The 20,385-nt window shown below is 31.7% G+C and overlaps 2 protein-coding genes across 4 annotated transcripts; one reads left to right on the top strand and one right to left on the bottom strand.

Moving 5' to 3' along the window:
- Positions 1 to 1,537: 1,537 nt before the first annotated feature.
- On the top strand, positions 1,538 to 10,556 carry LOC110998947 (serine/threonine-protein kinase pelle). Its single transcript, XM_022267765.2, has 10 exons — positions 1,538 to 1,750; positions 2,610 to 2,832; positions 3,659 to 3,738; positions 3,998 to 4,087; positions 4,533 to 4,692; positions 6,235 to 6,372; positions 6,952 to 7,078; positions 7,151 to 7,315; positions 8,206 to 8,399; positions 9,402 to 10,556. Exons 1-10 carry the CDS (start codon positions 1,631 to 1,633, stop codon positions 9,575 to 9,577), a joined length of 1,473 nt encoding a protein of 490 aa, XP_022123457.2. The 5' UTR covers positions 1,538 to 1,630; the 3' UTR covers positions 9,578 to 10,556.
- Positions 10,557 to 11,707: 1,151 nt separating this feature from the next.
- Positions 11,708 to 20,365, bottom strand: LOC110998945 (wolframin). 3 transcript variants are annotated; one of them, XM_045630202.1, is made up of 9 exons: positions 20,194 to 20,365; positions 19,781 to 19,885; positions 19,322 to 19,421; positions 17,102 to 17,221; positions 16,427 to 16,545; positions 15,672 to 15,773; positions 14,015 to 15,201; positions 13,264 to 13,769; positions 11,708 to 12,736 (listed from the first exon to the last, which is right to left on the bottom strand). In XM_045630202.1, exons 1-9 carry the CDS (start codon positions 20,225 to 20,227, stop codon positions 12,367 to 12,369), a joined length of 2,643 nt encoding a protein of 880 aa, XP_045486158.1. In that variant the 5' UTR covers positions 20,228 to 20,365; the 3' UTR covers positions 11,708 to 12,366. The 3 variants fall into 3 exon arrangements, with proteins under 3 accessions (XP_045486158.1, XP_045486159.1, XP_045486160.1); XM_045630203.1 differs by having other exon boundaries at positions 19,781 to 19,882; XM_045630204.1 differs by lacking the exons at positions 19,322 to 19,421; positions 19,781 to 19,885; positions 20,194 to 20,365 and adding an exon at positions 18,464 to 18,520.
- Positions 20,366 to 20,385: the final 20 nt, after the last annotated feature.

Genomic DNA, 20,385 nt, shown 5'->3' with positions numbered 1-20,385 from the left:
GATACATCAGATAAATCTCGTAATCGTAAATCTTAATATGTATATATAAATTACGTGTCACCTTGTTTGTCCGCTATGGACTCCTAAACTACCGAACCGATATCAATCAAATTTCTACACCGTGTGCAGTTTTATCTAACTTAAAAGATTACATTTCAATTTATACCCGCAATATTATTTTATTGCAAATATTTGTTTATTATTTGAAACAATTACTGTTTGAAAAGTTTTTCTCGCAATTCCAATAAAATGTGTCCATTTATTTACCAATATTATTACCTATACTGTATATATACCGAAGCACGTTCATATCGCCAAAATATATAATTTTATTAACAAGTAGCTGGTGCCCGCAACGTCTATGCGGAATTCTAGTATTTCGAGACTTAGCTTATATTAGCGTGCAGTAGAAAAATCTACAAAAAATATATTTAGTAGTTTTTCGCGTTTATAATATTAGTAGGCCTACTACTAATACAACTTCAACTTGTACTCTGTATTATCGTTGATAAATAATAATATATCTTGATTCACTCAAAAATTACGTATTGTTTAAGCTACCGCTTTCATTATGTTACTTCTTACAATGTCATTGCTTGTTGCGGCGTCATTGCGTCGGGTGGTCTCCCTAAATTATGGCGAGGAGGCCAATGGCTGGCCATGCGTCCATGTGCGTCCATGCGCGACTGGTAGGATTTCAATTCGCGTACGCTGGTGATGTCAGTTATTTCGACCAAGATTTGCGTGTTGTTCCTACGAGAATGTAAGTGCCTGCTCCTACTTCACCATACCTCCGGCTGATAGAGGACTAATGGTCTTAGACCATCCGGCTGCAGGATAACTGCGCTTAGCGGTTATTTGCTAAAAAAACAACTTTTAATACATGTAGCTGAATATGAGCTTATAAGTAGCTGAATGTATATTTACCAAGTTGCCTATCGAAATTTGGCAGCTACCATTTTAAATGAAATTATTTTGAATTTATTTTTGGGAAAACATTTCGTTCACTTGTTATTTAAATTAAATATCGTCTAGGTTCATGACGTTAATTAACATAAAGATTTTAAAAATTCATGGGTGCCGTTGAGCCAATGGCCGCACTTCTTCGCAGTAAACAGGTGTTTACATGATCAAGGCACAAATCTGTAACTGCGATGTAACATCAAGTCGTCAAGGTTAGGTTGCTTCTTAAGGCTGTAAAGAAAAAAGAAAAGAAATGCCTTCATATTCAATGCTTCTAATTTTACATTCACTGGCAGTTCTCAAATCAAGGGCATAGAATGAACGAGAAGAACTGACAATAGACCCTCCGCCACTCTTTTTAATTGCCAAGTTTAGTATGAATAGTTATATTTTACAGGTTTTACCATTTCCACCCCTGCTTGCTGATTTGCTGTTTCAGAATTACAGTTTGTTAATTTAAATGAATAGGGGCACTGTGGTTAGATAAAGTTAGTAATATTGTGCCTGTCAGACATCAATGTCAAGATAAAGTTAATAATTTCCTACTGTTCGTAGTTCGTAGTACTTCGTACTATAATTTTATACTCTCTGATTTCTGAATTAGTTGTAAAGTGAACTTAGTAAGGAATGACTTGTTTGTTATTTTTCTTGTAAATGAAATCGCAAAATGTACATATACGAATTACCTTTTGATATAAATAAAGAGTTGTGTAGATTGCTCGATAATGACGATGATTGGAAGGATCTTGCTGGTATACATATGAAGTATTCAGCTTTTGAAGTAAATGTAAGTATCACAACAGGTTTTTTAGGGTTTTTCCAATGCAGATATTTTGTTCCTTGGGATTTCCAAATCGTTTGTTATAAGTGCGTTATCCGCTTTGACGTAACATAATTTTTGCTATATTTTCTCTCTCTTTTGCATCCAATATTGGATGGTTAAATACCTATGATATAAATTAAATATTTTCAGGCGTAAAGTATGCAAGTGTTCTTATGGTGCTTGCCTTGACGTTACTAAAAATATAATTTTCATTAAGCCAAGTTTTCTTTTGGGTTGGATCTTATATTCAATACCTTGAATTTGATTACACTGAGTATGTAGGAGTCTCGGGGGACCTTGATTCGAAAACCTCTGTGAGATTTGGAGTAATTTATGCTGCATGAGTTGTAATTTAAGCTAATTAATTTTTTTTTTCGATGTTTTGTGCAATATTAGAAATTTGTAAACAATCCGCCAGAACAGTGTGTTAGTGTTACAGTGCAGATTATTCGTTAAAAAGCCGTTACTTTTTACATTTCTGTTGTTTTCTCGTCAATGTGCGTGCTTTTATTTGTTTTTTTTTAAACTTGGTGAATTTTGCTTGGTAAACAACCGGCTTATGTGGATGACTTTGAGGACGATGGGCCCAGTTAATGTTAGGTATTATATGTATGTTTTGGTTTATTTTTATTTTTCTACTGTTATAAATGTTTCTAGTACTTGAAATTGGTTGGGGGTGATAAGTTTACCCTCCCCCGACCTCAAAATCGAGGTATTGAATTGTAAACCTTAACCTTTCTTTTTAAGTTAATATTCTGCTAAAAAAACAAGAATTCTATTCAATTAAAATGATTTTGCAATAAATACCTATATATCTTTTCAGGAAATAGAACAAATAGCAAGGCGTCAGGCATCCTCCCCAACTAATCAGCTTTTTACAAGATGGGGTCAATTAAACCATAGAGTGGAAGAACTATTTATTCTATTATATAGAATGAAACATATACCTGCTTTGCGTTGCCTGGTGCCTGTAGTTGATGGAAGGTTCCATAGATTACTTCATAAACATGATAGCAAGAGTATTAGGGATCGAAGTACTTTAGATGGTATGTCATATACAGTATATTTTGAAAAAAAAATACATTTCCTAAAAAAACAAAAAATAACTTTATTAAACGATAAGTTGTATATTTAATCATATTGCTTTTATTAACTATTAAATTTCTTTAAACTCACCATAGATACTTAATATTAAATAGCGATACTTCTTATATGATTCAGTTTATAAAATGTTATACAGGCAGCAATTAATTATAGCAAACTACTATAACTTTATATGATTCCAATAAAGGCTGAAATTTTTGTAAAATGAAATGTTAGCCAGAGAACAATGTATTAGTCTTTGGACTTTTAGTTCTATGCAGTCACATCATTTTGGTAAAGTGCGGTAGGTTTAGCTGGTAATGTTTTCATGTTACTTACTTAGTATTCTTTTAGATAATTTTTACTCATTTAAATAAAACACTCTTAACGGATTGAAGCTATTTAAGTTTATAATAAGACAAGAAAAGTGTTTTCTTTAAATGTTCTTTTACTATTCAACAATTTATGAGTTTGACCTGGTATATAAACAATTTTCATTCAAAACAAGAATGAGGAAAATTAATTTTTATTCTGGTTTTCCTTATATTTTACTTATTGTTTATAAATTATAGATTCACTCATTCAGTTCAAAGAATTAGCTTGCAATAATGTATGTAAGTATGTTATCAATTTATTACTAGTTGTTGGGGCTGTAAAATAATGTTTTCTTAACAGATTTTGTTTAAACCAATGATGTTCTACAAGATTCTCTTAACATAACACACACACACACACAATTAGGTAGAGCCATGGGAAAAAGAAATTTGTTAATCATTGGTATTATTCCAGTCAATGCAAACAGACAGATGACACAGAAAATAGAGGGCAGTGAATCATCCTTACCGTTACCAGTCATGCTGTTTGAAAAGGTAAACTGTTTATGGTTAAATGTTGAAATAACTAGAATTATAAGCTTTTTATTATTACTTTTCAGATTAATTTAAGAAACTCAGAATTCTTTTTAACCTTTCTGAGCATTCAATTATTGATTTGCCAGGAATCAAATCTTATACCGTCATGTTTTATGGACTGTGTTACAAACAAAAGCCTTAAGCCAGTTTAGTAATTTACATTTAACCTGCCTTCAATTGAAGTCATTAGTAGAAAAAAAAATTGTTTTTTTTTCAGAATGGCCAATTTCCAACACCAAGCCGAGTCTTTGATGTACATTCGCCAAATCCACAAACTACAGATGACACTAATACCGATTCAACAAAGGTAAAACGGAGTATACAATTTTTATTTATTTTAAGCATTTTCTGTAGGACTCTTCTTCTTCATGATTCTTCCATTTTATGTTTAAATATTGCTGCACATCCTCGCATATGTGTTCACGAGGATTCGTGGGAAATGGAACCATGCGTGCATTAGCAGACGGCCGGGAATACATGGAAATTCCTTTTAAAAAATATTTTAGTTAAATTTAGTTTTAATTATCATAAAACAATTGATTAAAATAACGAACGCGACATAATTATCATTTGATTAGCATCCTATAATTTCGATGTTTTAGCAAAAAGATTGAATATAGAATTCTACACCATGTTTAATTTTAATTCGAAGCGGGCAGTACACACCTTTTATATTAAAAATTTCGAATAAACAATTATGTCTGTCAAATAGCATTACTTAATATTTACTTTTTTTTTTATTTTTTTTTCAGAATTCGTCTGCTCAAAGTCAAGGTGGGAGCTTAGGGGATGAATTTCTTAAGAGCATATCAGCTATACCAATGCTCAGCTATGACGACTTAAGGACTGCAACTAATGATTGGAGCGAGGCCAATTTACTAGGCAGAGGCGGTTTTGGACAAGTATTTAAAGGTATACTTAGTTATATTAGGTTTTCTCATAAGAAATTTGTTGCTTTATAATAAATTATATATTTTTAAACCATGATATTTAGTAAGATCTACCCTTTTTTGCAAAACGTGAATAGTTTCTCTTGAACTTCAGATCAAGTTATAATAGCTCTATTTATTATTGTGCTTAGCAAAAGTTTATTTAGTTCCAATAGACAATAAACATTTTTGTAGTAGTTATGGTTAGAATTAGAGATGCATCAATACGCCTTTTTGCTGATACGATACTGATGTCGAAATTTTTATAGAAATATCGCCGATACCGATACCATTTCAATTGCATATTGAAATGCAACTAAATTAAGGTGAAATATATCAAGTTTGGTCTAAATTTTATAATTTTTATCATAAAATATAAACACTCACAATCTTTGAATAATATTTAACACACACACACACATAATTAATTAGGTTTAGTTATTAGAATTCAGAATTAAGAGTAATAATTAAATTACAATAAATAACTCTTAATAATTAAAATTAACATAAATAAGATTTTTGTAAATCTGTATTTTATTAAATTTCGAAAGAATACTACGCGCGATAGCAGTTAAAAGCCAACTAAAGTGTGTAGCGAAATGATGCGCGTTAACATTGTCGTTGTATCGGCAATTAAAATATCGCTAATATCGCCAAATAACTATCAACAAGGGACTATAATGATACATAGTACTCCCAAATAATAAAATATAAAAGTATATATATAACAAACAAATATCAATTAAAAATTCAGACCGTTTATTCACTGATTGCGTATTTTTACGAAACAGACTACAGTTGGCATTTGAACGCACAACTTTAGCTTTTTTACGCAAGACATAATACATAACTATCGAAACCAGGCTGGCGCCTTTAATATGCTGTCATTGGAGAATCGTAGAAAATTAATTGATATATCGGTTGCAGCTAAGATTTTTAATAATCAGATTGATTGTCAGAACCTTCTATCTAAATTTAAGTTTCGTGTACCCTCTCGATACCCCAGGCATACCATTATTCCATTTGTCCCTCCTTTCCGTAGAACGCGTTTTGGTCAAAGCTCACCGATGTCCAGATTAAGCATTCTAATAAATGATTTGAGAACTGGCAGTAAATGTAAAATTAGATTAATTTAATGTATGTTTCTTTTTTTTGACGTTCATAAGTATATTATGTTACCTATATGAATAAATGATCTATGACTTTGACTTTGAGCTAGGTCTGGATATGCATAGTTGCTTCCTCACACTTTAAAATCGATTTTTTGTTTAGTTTTTTGTAATTGTTTTTTTTGTTTAGTAATAGTTTGTTTTTTGTAATTTTTGTTTTGTTTAATAATTGTTTTGATTGATATTTGTATGATCTCTAAATGTATGTCATGTTTGCCTTTAAGTGCTTGTCACATAAAAAATTGTATTTTGTGTTTGTTTTTACCAATGTATCAGTGTGCCGAGCGTTGACAAGCTTTTTCAATAAAAAAAAACTAAATGTATCTTCATAATATATGTAAGTTTCTTTTTTACAGGCGAATGGAAACTATTACCGCTCGCTGTGAAACGCCTAAAGGACAACGATGATAAAAACAAGGAATTAATCAGAGAGATGTGTCTGAATCAGTATAGACATGATAATATATTGCCCTTATATGGATATAGTTTGGGAGGTATATGTTACTATATATATTTTATATATTACCTATAACGTGTAGAATTCCTTAGAAAATTTCAAGAAAATATGCTCTTTAAATTATATTAAATGGTAGTGGTATCGAGCCATTTGAATATTAATAATTAAGGCTTAATAATAAATAGAAAATACAGTGTCATTTCCATTTAGCGTAAAAATCAATATAACATCGGATTACTCATCTGGGATCGCTAAAATAGTTTACACTGTATTTTTATATAACAATTTTTGTGGATTGGTTTAAGATTAATCACTTGGTTTATCAATAAAAATGAGTTGAATGAAGAAATTTAATTGCGCTAACACTCGCTTTTATGGTAAAAAACCGGCGTCGCTTAGACGTAAAAATCGGCGTTTGTCAGTCACACAATAATTTCCGAAGAAAATTTAAATCAACACAAGTCTTATATATCTTCCATTGAATCATTTTATAGTTAAATGTATTAGGTAACATAACTCTGATTATAGTATTGTCTTTTATTAACATAACTTTTACACATTTAAAGAAAAACATTTTTTTAACGGATTGAAGTTATGTATTATTATAATTATTTAGGCCCGGAAGCGTGTCTGGTATATCAATTAATGGCGGGTGGATCTTTGGAACAGAGATTGAGAGGGAAGACATTACACCGGCCCCTTTCGTGGGGACAACGGTACAGAATAGCTCACGGTGTTGCCAGGTAAATGTTCTATTTAAATTAATTTAGCAGTTCTATCTCATAAGTTATTCTGATATTAATTTTTGTTTTCAGAGGACTCCAATACCTGCACACGATGGCTGGTACGCCATTAATTCATGGAGATATTAAACCAGCTAACATCCTACTGGACCAGTGCTCTATACCCAAAATTGGAGACTTCGGCCTTGCAAGGAAGGGCCCGTATGGAGAGGATCGGACGCATTTGAAAGTCTCTAGGTATTTAATAGTTAGGTTTAAACACATTTATTCTCATAATAGACATTAGTCACTTACATGAGAACACTTATATGCTAACGTTAGAATTTGAAAAAAAAAAGAAACTTGGTTCTACTTTCATTTCCGTAGATTGGGAGTCTTAAAGTTATTAATAAATCTATCACATGCTATTATATAATGTGTTTGTTTTATGTTAAATATGTATGCTAAGGTACATTATTATGTTTTAAAATAGGAATCTTCTTTAGCGTCAAGTATCACTCCCGTAGGAGAAATCGTTTTTTTATATATGTCGCAGTAAACTAGTTTAATCACAGAGTTAATTAAATCTCTGGACAGTTAAGTAAATATCGATATGTCGCAATAAAGTAGTTGAATCAGAGAGTTAATTGGATCTCTTGAAAACACGAAATTTCTAAACTCAGTTCTTCACGATCACACCGAAATAACAATATAAAATTAAATAATAATGGCGGAGTCGACAACATATTTACAATTTCACCAAAGACCACAATTAAATGAAATAAAAAGAACCATTTTGTCAACAGAAAGAGTAAAAGTAATCAGCTGTTGTCGTGACCGCCATGTTGTTTTAATTACATTATTAATCAACATGCTGGCTTTCAGTCCGACAGATAGATGTTTTTGACGCTGCTTTATTTAAATCAAAATGCTAGCGACTTGATTGAATAAATATCGATATTTAATTAACTGTCTAGAGATTTAATTAACTCTCTGATTTACTACTTTACTGCGACGTATATACCGCAGAAACTATCGCAAAGTTTCTACTCGGAATCCTTGATTCTAACGTGCGATGTCAAAATTTTGTAAATATATATTTTTTTAATTTATCAACCTGTTAATAATCTTTAACAATGTGATTTTAGAGTTCACGGTACTCGGCCCTACTTACCAGATGAGTACTTACGGTCCCGGGTTCTATCTCCTGCGGTAGACGTGTTTAGCTACGGAGTTGTGATGCTGGAAATGGCGACGGCCCTTCCGGTCCTCGACAGGACCAGGAAAGTTCTTCTGCTGAGTGATTTCATGCATCAGCAGGCCAGGGAAAATGTGCCTTTTTGTAAGTAAAATCATATTCAATAAAATACCTCTTCCTTTTTGAACCCATTATTATTATGTTTAAAAGTAAAAATGTCTAAGACACAGTAATATTTTTTTAAAATTATCAATTAAATAAGGTTACTTTCTGTCTCTGGGTAAGTTTTTACTTGGATAAACAAGCATTTCTTTCTATACTTTAATTACCTTTAATGAAATTGCCAATACCTTTACCTTTTTTTTAGGTATAAATTAGAATGCAAAAAAATATTTTTTATAATTAATCAATTTATTAACATTTAAGCCGGTAAAACCCTTAGCTAGTTGAAAAACCCTTTACCTGGGGCACATCCATACTTATTGGTTTAAAATAATAATAATAAGCCTTTATTTTTCCACATCCTATTTACATAGATTAAATAAAATAGATATAAATACAATATTTACTAAGATGCGACCCCTGTCCGGGAGAAGGCCTCCTCCAACTTTTTCCACCCTAATTTATTTTGTGCCATCGTCATCCAATTTCTTCCAGCTACCCTCTCGATCCCGTCAGCCCATTGCTCTATTGGTCTTCCTTTGTTTCTTGTTCTTTTTCTCTTCTCTTCTTTGATTAAAAAATATAACTAACAGAAAATATAGTATTGTCTTTTATTAACATAACTTTTACACATTTAAAGAAAAACACTTTTTAACGGATTATAGTTATGTATTATTGTATTTAAACTTATAATTATTTGTACATATTTTTAAATTTAAACCGACGTTTCGCGTGCTTTACAGCGTGCGTGGTCACGGTGACTGAAGACAAAAGGTGTTAAATGTCAAAAAGTATTACAGCTGCAGAAAATGTTGTGTTATCTGTATTTATTTCCCCGGAGTTGGTATCGACAAAAAATTATAAGTTATATTATGTACAAATAATTATAAGTTTAAATAAAATAATACATAACTATAATCCGTTAAAAAGTGTTTTTCTTTAAACAGAAAATATTTCATAACCTCTTGTGTTTTTCTTTTACAGCTGTATTAGAAGACCGTATTCTCAGAGGGACTCCGAACTCAAATCCCACACTTTGTTCAGCTTTTATAGATATCGGTTTACACTGTACTAGACTAATCCGACACGAAAGGCCATCAATGTTGGATGTGTATAAAAGACTTGATGCAATAGACTTTCCAGATAAACATTATGCCTAGTATTGCTATTAATAAACTGGCAATGAACTATTATAACGTGGATTAATAAATAGTCTGAAACTTTAAAGAATTTAGAGAGTATAGACACCATTTAAAATCACTATACCCGAGACCATATTATTTTTTTATCACAACCAACCTGTCTTAAAAAAAACCCAATAACCTATCTCAACCCTCTTTTGACCATCTGAGATAGACATATTAATCTAAATATTAATATGTGTGCCAATAACCAATCGACGGATTGTAATAGCCATCTGTTGAAACAAGCTATCAAAGGCAGACCTTTGTATGAAAATGACAGTTCAACTGTGCCAATTTCCTATCTTAAGATTTCAACTTACACCAGTTTTTTTAAATAATTAAAAAGCTATTTGATATGTTTTAAATATCGACCTGTATAATTTAATATTATTTGTATGTTTACATTTACTTTATTAGGTTTATATTGTATCAAATATGAGTGTAAAGAGCTAAGAGATTGATTCTTTCCGTTGCGAAAAATAAATTGTCTCCGTAAGGTTTGGTTATTGGGATGCAGATAGGAGATCGATCGACTGTCACGGTCTGATCTTAGATTATGTTAATTATTGGGTTCAGGCGAAAGCCGACTCCCGAACGTCAAAAATGGATTGGGTTTTCAGAAATCAGTTGCGATAAGTTTTTCCATAGTTATTTATGTTCCAAGTTGTCTTGAAGTATTAAATCAGCTAAAGCTATACGAGAAACTTTGACAACTTGAAAAATATAAGTCCGTTGTTTCACAGTCAAAATTTGTTACATTTACGAAAAAAATTGTCTCATATAAATAAATAAACGATATTCCAAGAATTGTTTCTGCTATTGGGCCGGAAGTGGCCTTAAACTAGTATTAGTAGTAGTTATTAAGACATATTTATATAATCATTGTTATCGAATGTTTTTTTTTTATATTTATGTGACTGATTCTACATTGTATTTTCTAATAAATTATATTTTTTTAAATTGTTTTATTTGTTATCATAAAATTAATCCTGGTGGTACAGAAGAAAATTCTTTACACATTATATATCCATTATATATCATACTTTGGCCTGTATGGTTATTGACACACTTACACAATATTAGAATTAATATGTCTAACAAACAAACAAAACAAAAATCATTTATTTATATAGGTAACATAATGTACACTTATGAACGTCAAAAAAAAAGAAATATACATTAAATGCAAAAAAAAATACATTTACTGCCAGTTCTCAAATCTAGGGCGTAGAATGGATGAGAAGAACCGGCAATAATGGATTGAGATAGGTTACTGGATTTGAGCGAAAGAAACTCAAAATTTTATCTCTTCCCTGTATGTACATTTTAGAAATGTCCTTATCCGTTCACAAAAGCATACATATTTAATATATGACTATTTGCGTGAACCATTATAATATAAATTTGATAACGATAAATAAATGATATAATATGTATGATACGATGAAAATAAGAATGGACGTAATTACATGATTCAAAGTAAAATGTAAAATTCCATTAAATATTCATACATGCATTTAAATGCATTGCGCATACGCGACAAGCTTAGTAATATTTGAATTGATGTGGAGGACTTGGTTTTCTTTACAAATTAGTTGGTTTGATTACCTGGGAAATTAAATGATACTACAAAATAATTCATTGAAAATATATTCAATACATTCATAAACTATTTATTCAAAAACAACACATAATTAGGCATTACATTTCATAACATTTGCAGTACATTTAACAGTAATCTAAGTTATTTTGTAAAAGGTTAAGATTTGTTCACATTTGAAAAACGCTAAATCTTTCTTGTAAAAATATTTTGTTAATCATACGCATTCAATTATAATTAAAGTTTTGAATGTTTAGGGTCTGTTTCACAATGTCCCAATAAGTTCCAAATAAGCTATTTATTACTTATTGGTAGGATAAACAGTATTTTTGCGTTTCTGTCAGATAGCGCGATTCGTCATGAAAAGTGAAGTTTCTTATTTGGAACTTTTATCTTTAGAATAATTTATGTGTTGCATAGCTATTTATAACTTTATCCATACATTGTGAAACAGGCACTAAGTATAAGAAATTAATTGTTGTTATAAATTATGTTTTTAATATGGCTTTAACAGGAAGCACATCACAATACATGTCTATATTTAAAAAAAATATCGCGTATCATCGAAATTTTTTTTATATAAACAAATAAATATAAATTAATCAGTCAATTAAATCCTTTTACGTTAAACAAAACAACATTAATGTATGTTGTACCAGATGACCTGATATTCGCAATAATCCTAGGATTTTTAGTCACTTTATCCAACAACATATTTCGTGGGCAACATATGATAAAGTAATTTAAAAATTTGTGTAAATTTTGGAACCTTCAAAAAACCCGTCTAATTGCACCTTGAAACTACTCTCTGTCTCTTTCTATCAAATTGTCTTATCGCTGTGAGGAAGAGACAAATAAGTACTTTACGGATCAATAGATAGATTATGGGCAGTACAAAATAAATTTTGTTTGAAATCATTAGTACAATAAATTCCAGCTACGGGACAAAAATGTATACATAAAAAAAGAAATATTATTTTAAAATACTAGCTAGTGTCCCATGACTTTGTCTGTGATAGATTTCTTTAAGGTTTTTTGTTTTAATTATAAAATTAGCGGTGAGCAAAAACTATTTCTGTACAAACTATTAAATAAATAAATTTTTGTCACAATTATTTATATATTCATAAAAAACTATCGATTTCACAAATTCCATCAAAAAATTCTATTTAAAAACGATCACTGGATTTAATAGGAAATTCAAAACATACTTTGTTGATACGACACAGTCGTTTGCTATCGTTCGAAATAAGTCGCACACTCTCGATGTCGACGGCTCCTGTGTGCGAATAGACCCCCTTGCCGTTTTACACTCGAGACAATTGATTTCATACCCCTTTATATCCAAATACCTAGAGCCAATGTCATATGAATTCGGCTCATTCAAAAGTATACCCTTGAAGCGTATCTTGTCATTTTGTCGAAGTAATTTCGTGTAATTTGTGAAAAAGTTATCAAAAATGAGCCGTATCTCCGAGTGACGTTTTAATAATCCCCCACTTGTTTCCATGTCGACTGTCACTTCATATGTGTATCTGTAAAAAATATTAACAAATTGTTTTCTTAGATTTACGATTGTTTTACTAATTTTTGACGGGACAACGACTTATAATTCGATGGAGCCCGCTGCACACACGATAAAACATGACTCATGCGCCGTTACCTCACTCTGAGGCGTTACATTTAAGGCTTGAAGTGCAAGCGAGAGCGCGGACCGAGCGATAAAGAGGCATAAACAGCCTCCGCGTTCGTTCGTTAAAAAATGACATAATTGTATTTATATTTACAAACGACTGTTACTTGATCAATTCATTGTTATTTCCATTTACCTCCTCTATATCCATACCAAATATCAAAGAAATAAAATAAAAAAAATCTTTTGAAAAATACAACCATTCCATCAGTATTTTCTTATGACGTTGTCTCGTTCAACTATCGTCAGTACCGACTTTTCAGACAACCGATTTTTAATTAATTCTGGTGGAGGTTGTGGTTACAACCTCCTTTCATCACCATGAATTGGCATAGAGAAGATGTATTAAAAAACCATAAACATACTTACTCATTCAAGTTATTCAAATGACAGTTCTTCCCACTTTGCCGCGCGACCGTCCTCACAAACTCACAGCCCTCCAAATCTATGCCTTCTGGCCTCGAACATAAAGTCGAAAACTCCTCGCCATAATAACACTTGAAATATTCCCTCAAAAAGCCCGGCAACCACAAGGAGAAATCATTCCATTTATTCCGAACGTTTGTCACCGTGACATCCTTGATATAACCTTCCCAATTGATTTTAGCTCCATCTAGTATCGAGCACTTGATTTGCGTGGACGCCATGTTGTTGTTAATCCAAGATGGCGCATGACAGTTGTTGTAATAGTCCTCCCACTCCACGAAATGAGTGTTTTCTTCGTAATCTGTGATGAATTCGTTTTTTAAAAGGTTTTTAAGGCTGGTTTTGTCATCTGTTATTAGTTCTAGAAGGCCAGATGGTACGCCTTCATCTTGAATGCCAGTAAGCAATTGGTTGCTAAAGTATATTAGGGTAATGAGTCCAATTGCAAGCTGAAAAAAATACACAAGGTTTATGCATTAAATTCAAATTAATTCAATTTCAACCATTTAAAAACCATGAAACGAAATTTAAAAAATACTATTTATGAAAGGGTATTGAAATATATAAAAAATACCAAAGTTTGGATTCAGTAGATTTGACCCTTAAGCTAAAAGAACTCAAAACACAGAAACAAAAATTGGCATAACCGTAAAACTGTGTCTAATGTTATTATCAATAAAAATAAATATATTACCTGAAACGGTGTAACAAATTTCTTGGTAGCTTCCGTTTTTGCAAGGACACAAGTCACACCCAATGTCACAGTCAATGCAAACAATACTGTCGCTGTGTACACTAGCCTTGGAACCGTTATATATTGCAGGAACGCGAATATCGGTAAAGTTACCGTCACCACGCCTATTAAGGGAAGGAAAAGGAAGGAACACACTAGGGCTAACGTCCCTCGAATCAAGCCATAGGTCGTACACCCGTGAGAACAAGTTATGAACATCTGCAGCCAACTCAACGTTACACAATGTGGCAGGGTGTACTTGAACAATCCCTGCCAGTTACTCCTTCGAGCCATCATCACTAATATCACTGGGATTAATAATGTAAAAAACACGCGCGCATTCAAGCAAAACTCAATGCTATTTCCTAATATATAAGACGGATAATTCGATATGTGCAGATCGAGAAATCGCCAACCTTGGTGGACTACCGTATCCTTCTCGTAGGGATACTTCGCTAAGACATTTAAACCAAAAGATACCAACGCCAACACATCGGGGCACGGCTGCCCGTTCGTCCCAAAAGCGAAAAGCGTCATAAACATCAAACAAAACGACAAAACGCAAAATTCTGAAAACGGCACCCATTGGGTCGCTATAAACGGGTACAAAAACAAATTAAGAAATAGCGCCAGGAAAAACTGCAAAAAGGGACCCAAGTTATTTTTAACAAACAAATTCTCAGACTCGTCCGGTCGCAAATTCCCATCGCTATATCTCAAAAATAATCCAGACCATTTCCGGAAATCAATGAATTGGCGTTTCGCCAGCAACATTTTGAATGTACATATGACCATGGCAATGATGCTTATGTAGTATATAATAAGTGGTACTAAATGGTAAAGGCTGTCCGTACTAACAGACAGATAAGCTATGAGTAAAAGGGAGAGTTCTAAATTCGACAACCGAAAAGAGAATGACCCAAAATAGAATAGAAGTTTTAAATACAGTATCTGTATGAAGACTAGGGGGTGCAGAAATGCTTGTTGGAGGATTGGGATATGGTCAAGGGCCTTAATACTGGGGTCTGTAAGGGTTAAATCGCGGCTGACTAGAGGTAACTCCCCTTGGCAATAGTCCACAGCGGCTGAGACCAAATTGTCAACTGTCAAATTACGAATTTCGTCACTGGGACATCGATCCGGTAAATCTGCAAGAAAAAAATAATTTGTTTTTAAGATACTAATTATGAATAAAATAATAAATAAACAAATTATTAGGTAAAAATACTTCTATCACTTTTATTGAATTTAAGATTTAAGCACATTAAATGTCATAATTCGTCATCAAACATGAGTAATTTAACCATGGAAGATACTTCTGCAATATTGGCAATTTAGGCATGTGGTCTTGCCAACTCTCAATAATTAGTGTTACCTCGTGAATCAAACCAAGGACATTCGGATTATTTATTAATAAACCGGATTTTTGGTTCGGTTTTCATAATGAAAGTTACCATGATTAGATAATAATATATACACGTGTATGTTTTAAAAATTTTGTAGCAAAAAATACTATTATATTATATTCGTGCACCAACACAAACGGTTGACACACAGTTAAATCATAAACATAGCCATAAAGGTAGAATCAAAATAGTCCTAAATTAAATTCACCTACCATCATCAACAACTTGCGCAGTGCGTAAAGTACCATTTCCGACATGGTCCCCTCCCTGCAATGACTCTAACGCGTGACCATCATCCAAAGCCGGTGCTTCATCTAAAATATTTTTATTAATAATAAGGGAAAGACATACAAACTAGAAGAATTGTTCATGGGTTACCTTTCATAGTTATACAATATTGCAATATCAAAGTTATTATCAAAATGTACTAAAACCAATATTATCTTAATATATATAAATCTCCTGTCACGATGTTTGTCCGCGATGGACTCGCTAAACTACTTAACCGATTTTAAATTAAATTGGCACACCGTGAGCAGTCTGGTCCAACTTAAGAGATAGGATAGCTTAGATCTTTATTTATAGTCGCAATTTTATTTTATTGTAAATATTTGTTTATTATTTGATACAATTCTAACAGATGGCGCTCTGTTAAAGTACCAACGTTTCAAATAAGTTCTCCTACCGTTTCCCTTGAATAGTTTACTACTATGTAATATAACAAAAACCTTAGCCACAGCAACGCTTGGCTGAGTCTGCTAGTATAATATATATTCTCTATCGAATTTGTTGTGTTTCGTCGGATAAATTTAAAATTATGTTAAATAATTATAAGTTTACAATAATACATAACTTCAATCCAATAAAAAAGTGTTTTCTTGAAATGTGTAAAAGCCATGTTAATAAAAGACAATACTAATAGCGTATTTGGTCAACCTGGTTTTATTGAGTTTATTAGGATATTCACCATGAGATTCGTCCAATGCCTCTTCATCCTCTTCATCCTTTTTCAGTGTCGTAGTACAAATTTCACGAATACGCCGTTCGAGTTGCGCCGTCGTTATATATTGCTCACCGTTAGATAAACTGAAATTCAAGGAAAAACCTAATGTAGTTACCCACAAATGTATTAATTTTTTGTAGGAATCCTTGAAAATGTATTTGGTTTTCAAGCATAGATAATGTGTGGGTAATAAGTGTAAAAAAGTAAATATTTAATAACTGTTGACACAATCACCAAATAAGAAAACCAAAGACCCCCCTCCCCCCTATAGTGCTTACGTCACACCTGAACGGCCCCATTGAACGACTATTACATGGAGGAGTGGTTTTATATTAGGTAGTGCGAACTATATCAAAATAAAATACGTTTTAAGACATATTTAACACCGATTCTCGATAATAGCAATAATTTTAAGTGAAATCTTAGAAGATTGTGTCAATTCTAAACTCCAGAGTTAATGGCTTCGGCGGTATAGGCTGCAGGAGACTGCTACTTCAGGTTAAATATTGATAGTTGATTGAAATTATGATTATAGTATACTGAAACGTTGCTATTACCACGATGTGGGTATTTGCAATATTACGCTGCAGTTTTATAAAAAGTACCCTCATTTTTTCGGTATGTCTGGAGTGTGTATACCTTGCAAAGAGGTCTCTGGCAGCTTTTCGGGCTACAGTCTCCTGTCGGCTCGCGGCTAGACAAGACTTAGCACGCACTATTGGCGCACTGTCTTCGTCAAGTACGCCACTGCGAATACACCTGAAATAAAATTATTTTACATTAGTATTTAATTTGTATTTTACTGCAAATAAAAGATATTCTTCGCTTAACCTCACGTAGACACCCAAAGCGCTTCTTACGTACTAATAAGGTTACTATGATTCTACAATAAAACAAATCTTATGTTACGATCAAGAAATATTGCAACTAAAAGTGATTTTGAATAAAACACACTTTGTAGGATGTTCTTCGTTTACGACAGAGACTATTACCTGATTCAGTCTCTTGTAACTCTCTTAGGCATTGTAAAATAAAATAAAATACGTTTATATTGGAACATAAGATCATCAAGGTATCACTTATTAAATTTAAACCTGTAGGTATCCCCACTCATCGGCAAAAAATACAGAGGGAAAAAGCCGGCGTAAAAAACCTCTCGGTACTCTTTTAAAAAAGCATATCATCAAACAATACTTATTTTAAAACAAATATCGCAAATTAATTAGAAGTAGCCTGTCTAGCACTAGTCCCAGGCCCTTTTATCAACTAGATAATCGCTAACTTTATACTAAGCCTTTTTACACAGCTTTTCTTTAATACATTTCTTAAATTTATTAAAAGGCGGAGATAAAGGAGTCTCTAGGGACTTTATTAAAGAATAGTATTTCCCAAAAAAGAACTAACTTTAGATAATCTAGTACGGGGAAATTGCAGCCTGCGTTTGTTCCGAGTTAACATTGTGCGTATGTTCTAGTATATTGTTTAATAAGCTGTGTGATAAGCATAGTACTAATAGAATTTATATATTGAATATTTAATGATCTGTCGTATACTAGTGGTATATAGATACATTTATTATAAATCCAATTATAATGGGCGATTAGAAAATTAATGTTTTATTTACTATGTCAAACCTATCAAACAGATTCTTTCATTAACAGAATGTTTAACTAGGAACATTATCAAAATCTAATTTTAAAGATAAAGTTTATTACGGTATTTAAAAGTTTGAAGATCACTTGACGAGAAATAGGTTATGGACAGTAAATCGGTAAAGAAGTATCTATGACAGGCTTATGAAGAACTTACATGAAGCTTTGAAGTTCAGCCTGTACCCTATTCCACTTTCTCTGCCAAGTTAAAAAATCACGCAAATTTTCCTTCATTGGGAATAAGTTCTCGTCCACCTCACAAGAACATTATGTAATTTCTGACCAATACTATTGTTTTCATGTTTACTATTTACAAAAATGTATCATGTTTTATAAACAATTTTCATACCTCATATCATTCTTTGCATATTGCAGCGAATTTTCAATTGCTTTCATAACTCGTTGCCGAAAATATTGACAAATAAAAATTTCTGACACATCTCATACATATTTTAATTTCTATCAATCTTTTTTCTATGAATAGGAACTTTGTTAATTGTTTGTTTAACAAGTATCATAGGTATTATTAAAAAAATGACATTAAAATGCCACAAGTCAGATTATATTTTTAAATAAAATATTTTTTTTAAAATTTTCTTATTCAATAATAACTGTATACTCATTACTGAGTACAGTAAAGTTCAAGAAACTTTTAGGTAAGGCAGTAATTAGTTTTTAGTTGGCAGTGTTTGGCTTGTTTTTTTTTATTTAAGTAATACTTCTTTTCGCGTGATGGAGATAAATCATGAGAGTGAATTTTTACGATGCGCACGCACACCGACACCTGAGTTCTACATCGTTAAGTTAGTTCTAGGAGGCATGAAAATAGCTATTTTCAAGTTGTATATTCTAGTATTTTTATATTTAGAACACGTGTTTCGTAAAAGTACAATTAAACAGTGTGAATAAATCTAAAAAGTTTAATGATTTAACTATGGCTGTTTTTATCAAATAATATTTAATATACTGACATAAGAGAGGAACTCTTAAAACCTGTCACATAATTTTATCTAGTAATATTAGGTATAAATCAAAATAAACACATGTAATTGTCTACAGCCTAGTGGCTTATATAATCAGACCTGCAGCATATTCACCCAGACATTATATATAATAATCTTTGGGCTAATTTAGTTGGTTTGAAGATTTGGTTCAGAAGACACATTATAAAATTCTGATTTTAATATTTTTTTTTTATTATATTTACCTTCGTAACATTTTTCTGGCCTCTGGGTGAGCTTGTTCAGTAGCACATATAAGCCATTCCAAAGCTTGTTTAAAATTCGACACTTTGTCAGCCTCAAGTTCTGAAAATAAATATTAATATATAAATAATCCCAACACATTATGCGACTACAGTTAGTTGTAAATTAAAAATTATTCAATTGATCTTTGATTTTATTATTAGTTTAATCAATTAATGTTTAACATCTCCAAAATGTTTATTTCTTAATTTAAACAAATTGTTATTATGATGTCTTTTAATTGTTTTGAATAAAATTAACATATTTGCTTGATTAAGCTTGTAATATCAATCCAAATATGTACCAATGTACTGAAAGATGATGATGTATACTGAAATACCTTTAGCCGCCTTAAAAAATATTGTGCATTGACTGGAAAACATTGATTGAAAAAACTGAAAATACTTCAAAAATAAATTTACCACATTTTTCTTCTAATAATTGCTTTGCCAACACAACTTGAGACTCAGCACAACCATCCTCAGCTAACTGATTACGTAGACGTCTTAGAGATCCTTGAGGCCCATCTGAGAGAAACAATATTTAAAAAAGTAAACAATGACATTATGTGCTCAGTATGAAATATAAACCCCAGTAGGAACTTAAATAAACATAAATGTTGTAGACAAAATTAATGACGGTATATTATACTTACTTATTTTGTCTACAACATTTATAGTATACACTATATTTTTGGTATTATTTTGTACATTTCAAAGTTGTCATAAGTGTATCACTAATATTTAAAAAGTAGGGTGGGTTTTGGTTGGTAGGGTGAGTTTCGTAGTACGTCAACAAATTAAGGCTTATATTTTAATATATATTATCTACTTACCATGAAGATTCCAACGTTTTCTTCCTACAGGCATTATTTCATAATGTGGAAAAAAATAAAACTAATTATAAATTAAGTCCTTATGGCATGGTATTACACTAACTTCGTTTCTTGATAGAAAACTTGTTTTTTTTTCTATATGGAATAAAAATATTAAAAACAAGTTTATGATTGATTTAATTACACAGAGTA

The sequence above is a fragment of the Pieris rapae genome, chromosome 11 (genome assembly GCF_905147795.1).
Source record: "Pieris rapae chromosome 11, ilPieRapa1.1, whole genome shotgun sequence".
NCBI lineage: Eukaryota > Metazoa > Arthropoda > Insecta > Lepidoptera > Pieridae > Pieris > Pieris rapae.
This window is presented reverse-complemented; position numbering and strand designations above follow the sequence as displayed.